We start from the raw sequence: 12500 nt of genomic DNA, 5'->3' as shown, positions 1-12500 counted from the left end.
GCCCAGAGCCACTTGTTACAGCACATCATGAGTGTCGATCTTAATCCCTCCAGGAAATTGCGATTTTGCTATCTCAATAATTAATGCAAATTCAACCAATCTCCGCAAAATTTGTGGGATTTTTAGGCAAAACCAGTTCCTCAACTTGCAAGTTTGGCCAGTTCCCGCGATTTTACCCCACAAAAAATCACATAAAACATCGCAATTTTTGAGAAAAGCTACTGCAAAATCTGCATTTTTGATTGCAACAATCACACAAAAACTCGTGTGACTGAAATCTAGTGGGTTTGATGGGCAGCAGAGATGGAGAGGAACATCATCTGGTGGGTTTGATGGGCAGCAGAGATGGAGAGGAACATCGGGGGGACTTCAGTCGCTGTGGGGAAAGAAAGGGAATGTACAGTCATGTTTTCAAATGAGTCTCTTGAAAAACACTCTTTTGCTTTGATGAGGGACTGATTCCAATGGCGGCTTGGACTGCTTGGAGGCTCTTTCTTTCCTTCATCTCAGACCATTAAAGGACCAACATGGAGATTTGCCTATTTGCCATATTCTCCATAACACGAGAAGATAGATGCCCTTCTCTTCTCTGTGCGTGCAGTAAAAAGTAGCGACACGCCCCTCCTGCTACCTAGCTAGCTTAGCACAATGACTGGTCGTGTGCAGAACGGGCTAGCCCCTAGTACCCCGTGAAGTCACCAAACACACATTCCAACAGCGTCCAAACGCTGTGATGTACACGTATGTAAATGTTGTGATTCATGCATTCACCACCTTATGAAATCATATTGACGTATGAGACATTGTCATTTTTGAAGCAAGGAACGTATTTCCGGCTATGTATTTGCTTCGAAAATGACTGTCTGGTCATTTGGCGTTATTTCATAACGTGGTGAACGCATGAGTCACAACAATGTGCATATGAGCACTTTTGGCACTGTTGGAACGTGTCTTTGGTGGCTTAACGGGAGGGGAGCTAGCCGTTCCCAGACAGTCATTGTGCTAAGCTAACTAGCAGCTAAGCTAACTAGCAGGATGAGCGCGTTGCTTCTTTCTACTGGAAGAGGCCATCTATCTTCTCGTCTATCGGGAATACGGCAAATAGGCGAATCTCCCCAAATGTTGGAGTGTTCTTTTATAAACAGAGTTTCAGAGGATTGTAAGGGAAGGGAGACGGGGGGGGGGGGGGGGGGGGGGGGTAAGGTTTGGGGGGGTTGTCCATATGATAATGCTGGAGTGAATTAAGGACAGCACATTGAGGTACTTAATGATATTTTTCATGTAACTGACAAAGTCCTGGTCACAGCGATATGGATGTAATCAAGGCTTTTCTTTGAATGTGAGAGTATAATTTTGTATTTTTCTTTCTGGGTTTAGTTTTGCATTTTGCTCCTCAGCGAGACATTCCAAGCACATAGCATCCCTCACGAAAAATAACGATTGTACTCCTATAGTAACTATTAGAAGGATGCTACACAGATATTACAGAAAAACAGGAATGTTAATACGGAATACCCCTTTTTACTAGAATTACTAGAAATCGATTCAGGCTCGCTGCGCAGCCTCGCCCGCAGCTCGGCTGCTGTGTGGCCTCGCCTGCTCTATTGGTATGCGCAGCGCACAATTGCTCAACTTGGCATCACTGATGACATCACTCCCTGAATGCCATCACAATTGCTCGAGTGACCATCACTGATCACATCTTTGAGTGCTCGAGTGACATCACTGATGATGTCATAGACATTGTGATATCATCAGTGACATCATTACTGACCAAAATTGTCACAGATCTCGCAACGTGGGACAAAAATCGCACAGAGAAAAGAGACAGAGACAGAACCCACTTACTCCCTTTTATATAAAGAAGATTATAGGAATATTACAGTGGTTTTTCATTGGGGATATATTGAATAGATTCACACCGGCCTTCGGGTGCTAGCGGGGTGCAACAAATTCTCCTGTTAGCATCATAGCAAGTCTTAGCATTTTACTGTCATTCAAGAGTGAAGCCAAACAGATATGAAGAAACCTACATGGCAGACTGACAAACATCCAAAAGATGTTCAGATTTGGTTGATGCCATGGATCATTTTAATAAGCCGAATTAATGAATGTGTACCCCATTAGCATGTTAGGCTGCATTCACATCGCATGGGAATAAACGGGGATCATGGACTATATAGATAGCTCATTCCAGGCTCCACCAAATAGTATGAAATGGTATACTCTTCCGGTCTCTCAAATGGGCGTGGTCACCTCTCCCCTTGAAGTGTTGTGCTGAGCTAGCAGCAAGCTAACTTGAGATAGAGATTGTGAGTCCCCAAAATGGAATAAACGTATGTAAACACAAAACTGACCCTTGTTAGCTCAATCTAGTTGTAACTAAGATATCCGCTGAAAAAATATAGACACAGATTAGCTACTACTACATCTGCGAACTTCACTGCTAACGTTAGCTCCTGTTGCCAAATCTCACGAGAGTGTGTTGTTGAGACAAGAGACAGGTCTCCAACAAAGGTAATTTTCTCCTGATCTGTGTGTCTGAAAAATACCATTTTAGTGTCAGAATGTTCAGAAGATGATATGTGACTTGTGGAAAATGGGCCCAATATTTACTTTGATGATTATGGGGCAAAATAATGTGAGATCACGTTCACTTCTCCCATTGACACGTAATAGTGGACCTGACGCTAGTCTCAAGGGGCCATGGCGGCAGTAGAGAAACCCATGTGACACATATACAGGAAGTAAGTAAGTTGAGCTATCTCTATGGTTCATGATCTCTGGAATAAAGTAATGACTCGGAAGTGTTCACATGTTTCACATTTTGCTCAAAGATAAGAATGACGCAATGTTTTCAAAAGGCCGCTGCCACACACACAAGGTGCAGTACCACTGATCTGCCACACACACAAGGTGCAGTACAAGTGATCTGCCACACACACAAGGTGCAGTACAAGTGATCTGCCCTGCTCGATTTATATGGGAAAACAAAACAAAAAAAAATTCTTTGGTTGAGTTCTGATCGTTTATGTGCTATGGTGTAAATCATTTATTGTTAACCTTTTTACAGTTATCAAAGAACTGTATTATCATGAAAATGTATATTTTCTGGAAGTCACAAAATTCGAACAAGCTCGCAAACAAGCCAAGAGAAGAGAGTCACACTTTGAGATAATTGAAATGATCATGTGACTAGACACCTGTCACTCAAAGCAGCCACGCCATTAATTATGCATAACTTTATGCCTTAACAACATTTCAATGGGTGAGTTATATAACCCCTCCCCCTTCCCATACAGTTGTCATGAACGGGGAAATTAACTGCAGAGACCAAAACTATTTTTGTACCAGGCTGTCAACATGTTTATTTCTGCTGTAGATTTGGTCATTTTAACATGGGGGTCTATGGGGAGGGACTCGCTTTCGGAGCCAGCCTCAAATGGCCAATTGAGGAACTGCAGTTTTTGGGACTCGGCATTCTTATCTAGAGAAATTGAGCGCGTCACATCTGTTGTAGCACACTTTGTGGGCGTGGCACATCTATACGATGTGAATGCACTTTGTGGGCGTGGCACATCTATACGATGTGAATGCAGTAGTATTATTCCCTGGTTGCTTTCCTGTGTGTATCTGGGGAAGGTCCAAAGTGTGCATTCAGTTTTGTCTTTGATTATTTACGTCGTCGTCGTCGTCGGGGTAAATCTGTAACATCTTCGTCTGCGTTCATCAGGTCATAGGTCAGCAGCACCCCCCCCCCCCCCCCTCAACGTGTTTCTACATGTGGTCGAGCATCTCCGCCGTGACTTCTCTAAATGTGTCTAGAATGTGTTTGACATGTTGTTAATAATCTGCATGTAGGACTTCTGACTTCTGGAGGCTATTTTTGGTCTCTGCAAAAATAAAAAGGAAATGTTTTTTAATGTACGCCCGGGTGCAGATGAGTCATTTGAGTGATATGTGCCATTATTATTATTATTATTGTTGTTGTTATTGTTATTATTATTATTATTATTATTGCTATTATTATTATATACTTTAGCTGACCTGAGAGATTTCAACACAGACGCTTTAATTAGTCATGTCTTTCTTCTGATGTTCTCATTTTTACGTTTTCTGCTGTACTATTTACAGCGACCAGCGTGTTTAGTGTGTATGGGTGTGTCTGTGTGTGCGTGCGTGTGTGTGTGTGTGTGTGTGTGCGTGCGTGCGTGCGTGTGTGTGTGTGTGTGCGTGTATGTGTGTGTGTCAGTGTGAGCGATATGACTGCAGGGACAGAGATGATTGAGATGACCTTCAGTGGACCATGTGATCGGTCACAGGAGACTCCTCAGTTCTTCTGTCTTCCTCGACACAGCTTCACGTCCCAGTGAGGCTTCATCCAGGCTTTCAGGTGACTTCATGGCCCCTCTGGTGGCCATGTTGGAGGTGGTCAGCTCTGTGAACAGCTCATTGTGTTTCTGTCATCTGAACAGAATTGAACAGACAGACGGTTAAAATATCTCTGTTTCTTACTGAACTGATCATTTCATCACTGATCCATCGCAGCACACAAGCTCTTTTTGGACCCGTGTGGGGGTCCCAACACGGGTAGTAGGGCCCAAAGTTTGGGCCCCTAGTGGGCAGCCCACACCAAGCCCAAAGAACCATGCCCTTAATGGACCCATGTGGGGCCACTGTGGGCAGCCCACACGGGCACGTCGGGTTCCCAGCACCCCACTGGGCACTGGACACTACCCTATAAGCGCACTCCACGAGTTTGAAGTCGATCTGACGAACGGTTCTGGAGATGTGTGACAGACAGACAGAAAGACATACAGACAGTTCTGCCTTTATTACATAAGTAACCTATTCAAAAGGTTTGCATATCAGCAAAAGACGGCCATGTTTTTGGTGACGACTAATATTCTCTAACATCTCCCTCCACTTATAGAAGCTCAGCAGGCAGGAGGGATTTTGAGGGTTTTGAAAAGCGGGCCAGACCACCAGGGTGAACATGTTCTCCCGCCCGGCCGTGACATCATCAGTTCCCGCCCACCTCTGGCGCCGGAGCGGAGGGGAGGGGCCAAATCATTAATTGGCGCTCCGGTCTAATTAAAAAGTGCTCATCTGCAGATGGGAGCAGACGTCACAACCGCCTCTCCATGAAAATAAACCACCTGTACATTCCAGGGGGCGGGGATCGAGCACGCCCCCCCCGGGGTAATTATAGATATGGTGTGTGTGTGTGTGTGTGTGTGCGTGTGTGTGTGTGTGTGTGTGTGTGTGTGTGTGTGTGTGTGTGTGTACAGGACAAGATGAATAGGGATTGGTCCTGAGCAGTCTGAGTCAGCTGACCTGCAGAAAGTGACTCTACAGCGACTCGTCCCATTGGTCTCCTTACTCAACGAGGCTGAGAGAGGATTGGCACCAGAATCTTCTCTGTCTCTCTGGCACTTAGCTCTGAATGCTAACGCGTTAGCCTACAGTATGTTATGTAATGGTGGGTTGATCTCAACACAGCGTTATTCTGTTCATAATAACGTGTTTGTGGAATTTGGATGCAGTATTGTCAAACTGTCTGTGGACATAATGATCTATATGATTAATCAGTCCGTTGCACGCAGCGGGTTTATTGTTTATTAATGAAAATGATGTCAAGTGAATCGAGACAGTCGAGATGCATAAATCCCTCCATCCATCCAACACCTGTCTGGATAAGTGAGTGAGTGCACAAATAGCTGGCACTTTCACACGTCTTGAGCTCCGCAGCTTTGTCAGTCTTCTAAAAGATTTCTGATCTCACTCCCCGCCAATGTTTGGAAGCTAAAAGGGCAGCGCCGCCATGTTAAATCCCCCCGAACACATTCCATCTCTGTGTAATCAGGCCGGACAACTGCGCCTCTCTGCATCTGTCACCGCTCTGTGTAATCAGGCCGGACAACTGTGCCTCTCTGCGTCTGTCACCGCAGGGTTTAAGAATGACTCTGAAGCTGCTGTTGACGGACACAATCTGCAGCTGCTAGCATGAACATATGTGCAAATAACGAGGCTGCGTGCTCGCCCAACGGAAAGTTATGAATCGATCAGTGTGGCTCGTAACAAAGTGCACGCGGGGCTGGGAGGGGGCTTTCCATCTCCTGCTTTGCATCTTCCCAAAATGTCCGAGTGTCAGCTTACAAAGAAGAGTATTTTTAGCTGTTAGCATCGCCTAGTGCAGTGCCCCCCTCCTCCTCCTCCTCCTCCTCTCGATGAAGGCTGAGAACAGGTTCCCTTTGGATCGCAAAGACTTTTTTTAAAGGAGTAGGTGGAGTTTCCCCATCTCTCCTTTCCCCAGACCTGAGTTCGGGTCACAGTGGTTGCGGGCGTCACCTCTCTGGTCTCTGGCAACCCCGACGGTCCCGGTTCGTGCTTTCCAATTCAACCGCCAAATTGCCCAAAACTTCCCGGCAAAACGTAAGACAGCGTCGATCTTAAGGTGATCTTATAGGTGAGATTTAAGACCCCCTTCATCGAAAACAAGAGCAATGGATCAGCACAAGTATCGCACAGCGGGCGTCCAGGAGAAGCTGGAGATCGTCGGGGTGGAGGACGCCGACGGGAACCCCATCAGCGCGCTGACCATCCTGTCGCTGCTGGAGCGCGTGGCGGGCATCATCGACAACGTGCAGTCCTGCCAGCAGCGCATGGAGGAGCGCCAGCTGGAGCTGGAGACCAACATCAAGACCATCCAGGGAGATGTTCTAAAGCTGGCCAAGGACCACACGGCCACCAGCGGCACAGTGGAGAAGCTGCTGCAGAAGACCCGCAAGGTCAGCGCCAATGTCAAGGAGGTCCGCACGCGCGTCGAGAAGCAGAACGTCCGCGTCAAGAAGGTGGAGACCACCCAGGACGAGCTGCTCACACGCAACAAGTTCCGCGTCGTCATCTATCAGGTATGTTGGGGGGTTTACTGTTGTGAAAGGGGAAATCAAAAAGACATGTTTCCTCTTACCTGTAGTGCTGTTTATCTATCTGGATCAGTGGTTCTCAAAGTGTGGTCCGGATATCTCAAGGGGGCCTTGAGGGGGTACCAGGGGCACCCCATGAAAAGGTAATAATCTATTTTCACTATAATTCCATCCATAAGTACCATAATGATAGAAGGTATGACTGTTTTGCTCATGGGTTTCATACACTTTCTGTAATAAAACATCTCAAATCAAAAATCTTATCAGATGAGGGACCCTGGGACAAAATCTTATCAATCTTATCTTATCTGTGGTCTAATCTGTGTCAGTTTAGGGGTCTTTGATGTTAACATTTTTGAGAATCACTGATCTTGATCATTTTGGTGTGAGTTGCCAAGTTTTGTAAATACATACTGTCGAATACAATGGAACTGGATGGCACTTGGCTGGTGCTCAAAGCGCAAAACAAAATGCATTTGAAAACTCAACAGCAATGTCGCTCTCCAGAAATCATGACCCGGTTACTCAAGATAATCCACAGACCTTGTGGTGAGCAGTTTCATGTAGGAACTATTTTCTTTCGAGCCAACTAGAGGGTGTAGTTCGGTCCCGTTAGCTGCTGTGTAGTTTTGGGGTGAACTGTCCCTTTAAGATGCAACTATTGTTGGGATAAACAATAAATAAAACATGAAAATCACCCAAATTGGAGGTACCACACATTCACATTTCAGATCTTACGAGGCATTTTAAGTGATTTCAATATTTGAGTACTCGCCCAAAAAAAAGACAAAAAGGAGAGAATAATATGATCTGAAATGAACACCCAAGTGAAAATGTGGGTGGGGATCCGTGTCCGTCTGGAAACACACAAGCGGAACCAAAGTTTGGCTAAATGCTAAACAGTTCATTCCATCGGCTGTAGGTGTGTGAGAATATCTATTACTATCTAATGCTTTCACATTTATGTAAATCGTAAATTGATTGCAAATCATTTTTGCTAGTAGTCTCATCCAAAAGATGCAAATAATCATAATAACATACCCTATACATTGAACCGTTGAATGCAATTCCATAATTTTCCCACTGACTGTCACATGATACATGAGGATGTCTCTTCAGAGAAAGCGTTTGTGTGATGACGGGGTCTATATAGGTATGTAATGTAATGTATATACGGTAGGTATGTAGATTAGGAAAGTACAACAGTATTCATACTTTTCCAAGCTTTTGCTCTAATTTCCAAACTTTTCAAGTTGATATGAAATTGTGACAGAACTTCATTACAGCTGAAAAACATCAAACAATCTTTCCACTCAATCCACCAATAAATCAACTCATTCAAAACACAAAGCAGATATTGCATTTCCACGCTGGTCTGGTTCAGCTCTAGGCCCAGGTTGGTTCAGCTCTAGGCCCAGGTTGAGCTCTAGGCCCAGGTTGGTTCAGCTCTAGGCCCAGGTTGGTTGAGCTCTAGGCCCAGGTTGGTTCAGCTCTAGGCCCAGGTTGAGCTCTAGGCCCAGGTTGGTTCAGCTCTAGGCCCAGGTTGGTTGAGCTCTAGGCCCAGGTTGGTTCAGCTCTAGGCCCAGGTTGAGCTCTAGGCCCAGGTTGGTTCAGCTCTAGGCCCAGGTTCAGCTCTAGGCCCAGGTTGGTTCTGCTCTAGGCCCAGGTTGGTTCTGCTCTAGGCCCAGGTTGGTTCAGCTCTAGGCCCAGGTTGGTTCAGCTCTAGGCCCAGGTTGGTTCAGCTCTAGGCCCAGGTTGGTTCTGCTCTAGGCCCAGGTTGGTTCAGCTCTAGGCCCAGGTTGGTTCAGCTCTAGGCCCAGGTTGGTTCAGCTCTAGGCCCAGGTTGGTTCTGCTCTAGGCCCAGGTTGGTTCAGCTCTAGGCCCAGGTTGGTTCAGCTCTAGGCCCAGGTTGGTTCTGCTCTAGGCCCAGGTTGGTTCTGCTCTAGGCCCAGGTTGGTTCAGCTCTAGGCCCAGGTTGGTTCAGCTCTAGGCCCAGGTTGGTTCAGCTCTAGGCCCAGGTTGGTTTAGCTCTAGGCCCAGGTTGGTTCAGCTCTAGGCCCAGGTTGGTTCAGCTCTAGGCCCAGGTTGGTTCAGCTCTAGGCCCAGGTTGGTTCTGCTCTAGGCCCAGGTTGGTTCTGCTCTAGGCCCAGGTTGGTTCAGCTCTAGGCCCAGGTTGGTTCAGCTCTAGGCCCAGGTTGAGCTCTAGGCCCAGGTTGAGCTCTAGGCCCAGGTTGGTTCAGCTCTAGGCCCAGGTTGAGCTCTAGGCCCAGGTTGGTTCAGCTCTAGGCCCAGGTTGAGCTCTAGGCCCAGGTTGGTTCAGCTCTAGGCCCAGGTTGGTTCAGCTCTAAGCCCAGGTTGGTTCAGCTCTAAGCCCAGGTTGGTTCAGCTCTAGGCCCAGGTTGAGCTCTAGGCCCAGGTTGGTTCAGCTCTAGGCCCAGGTTGGTTCAGCTCTAGGCCCAGGTTGAGCTCTAGGCCCAGGTTGGTTCTGCTCTAGGCCCAGGTTGGTTCAGCTCTAGGCCCAGGTTGGTTCAGCTCTAGGCCCAGGTTGGTTCAGCTCTAGGCCCAGGTTGGTTCAGCTCTAGGCCCAGGTTGGTTCAGCTCTAGGCCCAGGTTGGTTCAGCTCTAGGCCCAGGTTGGTTCAGCTCTAGGCCCAGGTTGCGGTTTGGGGAATTGGACCAAAATTAAATTAAGTCTCAGAAGTAGGATGGATTTATTCCCTCAGGCGATACAAACTATGCCTGGATGCCATCTGTGCCCTGTCAGAGAGACACATCTCCACCCAAATGAACCGTGACTCAGTGCATTAGGTTCTGGGTGCAGTGAGTGATGACAGTCTGCGTTTCTTTGTGACAGTGTTGTAGAACTCCAAGTTAAGGTCTCAAGTCGCCAGTGTTCGAGTCTGAATCACCAACGTTCCCCATTACCTCAGTCCGAGTCTGAAGGCTCTTTCATACACAGATCGCGCAAAAGTTGCCGTTTAGGAGTCCCGTAAAGCCAGCCGCCTCGCCACAGAAATTGCTTTCACACGAGCCAAGCAGCACGGCCACATTACCGTGCTGCTCTGTACTTTCAGGTGAAATCCCCCGCTCCCGCATTGAAAGGCGAGCGGAGGGATTTCCTGCTCCTCCTAGCCCAAATGAATATTTTCATAGGTTAGTGTAGCCTAGGCTACTGTATGATGAACGAATTCATTCAACAAGACTTCCCTCCTAGTCCGCTGAGCAGGGAGGATAGGTGCACTCGCATGGTGGGCGGGCATATCGATATGGTGTCCTACTAAAATTGGAACGATACACGACCGCCCGCATATCAAACAGCTGCAGTCTGCATAACGTTCGTCGGGGGAATAGTATAGGCTATAAATGCACATGACTACTTAACGTTAACTAATGTCAACATCGTTTGAGCATAAAGCCTAACCGCACGGAGCATTCCTCCTGGCGTCCCTGCAGTCATGATTGTATAGGCTACTTTTTTTACTTTCACTCGTGCACTTTCTTGATCACATGAGGTGATTTCCCCTGTCATTTTTTTATGAATGAGCAGACCATTCGCATCTTTTCCGGCTCGCTGCGACGACCTTTCAAGTGGAGGCGGGTTGCCAGGTAACCCGGCGCTGTTACTACCTCCCGTCGCGGGACAAAAGGCGTAAAACAATTGTCCACCAAAGCGCATTCACGACTTTCACATCGGAGGCGCTAATCCTATTTTCCGTGCATTTTTCGGCTTTCAAGGCCGGTGTGAAAGAGCCTTATGTTACTGAATGTGAATCAGCATTTAGGTGGAACACATGTGCCTCCCTGTGCACCAAACTGAATAATGTCACTGTTTTAATATAGATATCAATATTTTATGCCAAATGATTAGGGTCTATTACAAAAGAAAAAAAATCTATCCATTAAGTCAGGCATATCCAAAGTCAATGTCCTGGGACCAATTGGGCCAGCGGACAGATTTTAAGTGGCCCTCGGCTTCTCTCTCATAATACACTATATGTGGCCCTCTACACAGTATTGGTTAATCAAGCAAGTTCAATTTGCATTTTTTCCCTTCACCTAACGATGACACACTATCATACAGTTTGTACAGGCACCAAGTAGGAACAGCACATGCAGAACTAATGTCTTCAGATGCTAAACAAAATACTTAGAGTACATTTGTATGTGATTTTTTATTTTATTTTATTTATAACCCATATTTTCACATGATCTAATCCGGCCCCCATTCAAAAAAGTTTGGACACCCCTGAATGACAGTAAGTCTTCAACTTCCGAGATGGGACTTGGACTTGAGTCACACTTAAGTCAGACACACACAGTGACTTGAGACTTGTCCTCAAAAGAAAAGACTCTGACCACTGATCAATGATCGTTATTTTTTGGCACTTTAACACTAAGGAAATAATGCTAACTAATCAATGCTGATAATGTATACATGCATGCTAATAAAGGAGTGAGGATAATACAGTACATGCTTTGAAATCGGTAGTTTTAGCGATGCAGTGTTCTAAGCAGACCGGATGGCATCCAGCAGATGATAGAACGCTCCCCCATAAGTTGACTTGAGACTTGACTTGGAATCTAGCACTTAAGACTTGACTTGGCCTTTGCAAAAAATGACTTGTGAGTATCTCTGTCTGAGCCTGGTCTTTACATGTCACTTTATAGACATCTATACGTTCAGCAATCAATATGTGAGTGTTAATTGGAGCTGGCGTCCTCGTTAAAGAGAGGCTCAGACTTCAGAATAGTAACGGGAGCACCGTGTGCCTTACTGGGCGAGCAGCTGCTGTGTTATTCTGGGCGCCGTGGCATTCTCCCTGACCGCCGCCGGCCGGCCGCCACACGCCACAGGCTGCTGTCAGCGCGCCTCGGCCCTGCTGATGGCAGCGTGCAGGGCAGCATGCATGATGCTGTCCTGTGTAACAGTACATTGATTTAGTGTTGCATTTAAGCACTGTTTTTATTATAATAATAATAATAATAATAATAATAATAATAATAATAATAATAATATTTTCACATTTGTACATTGAACAGTGCAGCAAAAATGCACCACTAGCAGGAGAAAGGGAGAGAGAGGGAGAGAAAGAGAGAGAATTGTGGGTACTACCCATAGAACCATTTTCATTCAAGGGACCTCTATGAAAAAAGTTTTTTCTTGGCCAAAATGTTGCCTAAATGTTGCAGCGTTATTCAGCCTCCTTCCCAACAACGTAGCATGACAGGGTTCATACTGTATCAATGGAGGCCTGAGGTCATCTAGTTCCATAATGCTACCAGACACCTCATATCACTCTGGCTCAAGCTGGGCCTGCAACAACCTCTGAAACACAGTCATTGGATGAGAAAGATTTAAAAATCCAGCAAAAATCTGGAGTGTTGGCAGGTATGTGTGCCAAACCCTGTCTGTCTGTGTGTGTGTCTGTCTGTCTGTGTGTCTGTGTGTCTGTCTGTCTGTCTGTGTGTCTGTCTGTCTGTCTGTCTGTCTGTGTGTCTGTCTGTCTGTCTGTCTGTGTGTCTGTGTGTCTGTGTGTCTGTCTGTCTGTCTGTGTGTCTGTCTGTCTGTCTG

General features: G+C 46.4%; 2 protein-coding genes across 2 annotated transcripts in view; both read left to right on the top strand.

Annotated features, from left to right (window-relative positions):
* The window catches only part of LOC310796609 (tomoregulin-1-like), an 84462-nt gene extending 83313 nt beyond the window's left edge, over window positions 1-1149 (top strand). The window contains exon 10 of the mRNA XM_083658824.1: window positions 1-1149. This exon is cut by the window's left edge and continues 933 nt beyond it. The gene's annotated coding sequence lies outside the window, so the exon portion shown is untranslated.
* Window positions 1150-6506: 5357 nt separating this feature from the next.
* Window positions 6507-12500, top strand: part of cavin4a (caveolae associated protein 4a) — a gene marked incomplete at both ends in the record, with an annotated part of 16261 nt that continues 10267 nt past the window's right edge. The window contains one exon of the mRNA XM_083658945.1: window positions 6507-6914. Within this exon, the coding sequence (XP_083515071.1) occupies window positions 6507-6914 (408 nt within the window). The remainder of the gene's footprint in view (window positions 6915-12500) is intronic.

Source organism: Poromitra crassiceps, assembly GCF_964638095.1.
Source record: "Poromitra crassiceps genome assembly, chromosome: 23".
Taxonomy (NCBI): domain Eukaryota; kingdom Metazoa; phylum Chordata; class Actinopteri; order Beryciformes; family Melamphaidae; genus Poromitra; species Poromitra crassiceps.
This window is presented reverse-complemented; position numbering and strand designations above follow the sequence as displayed.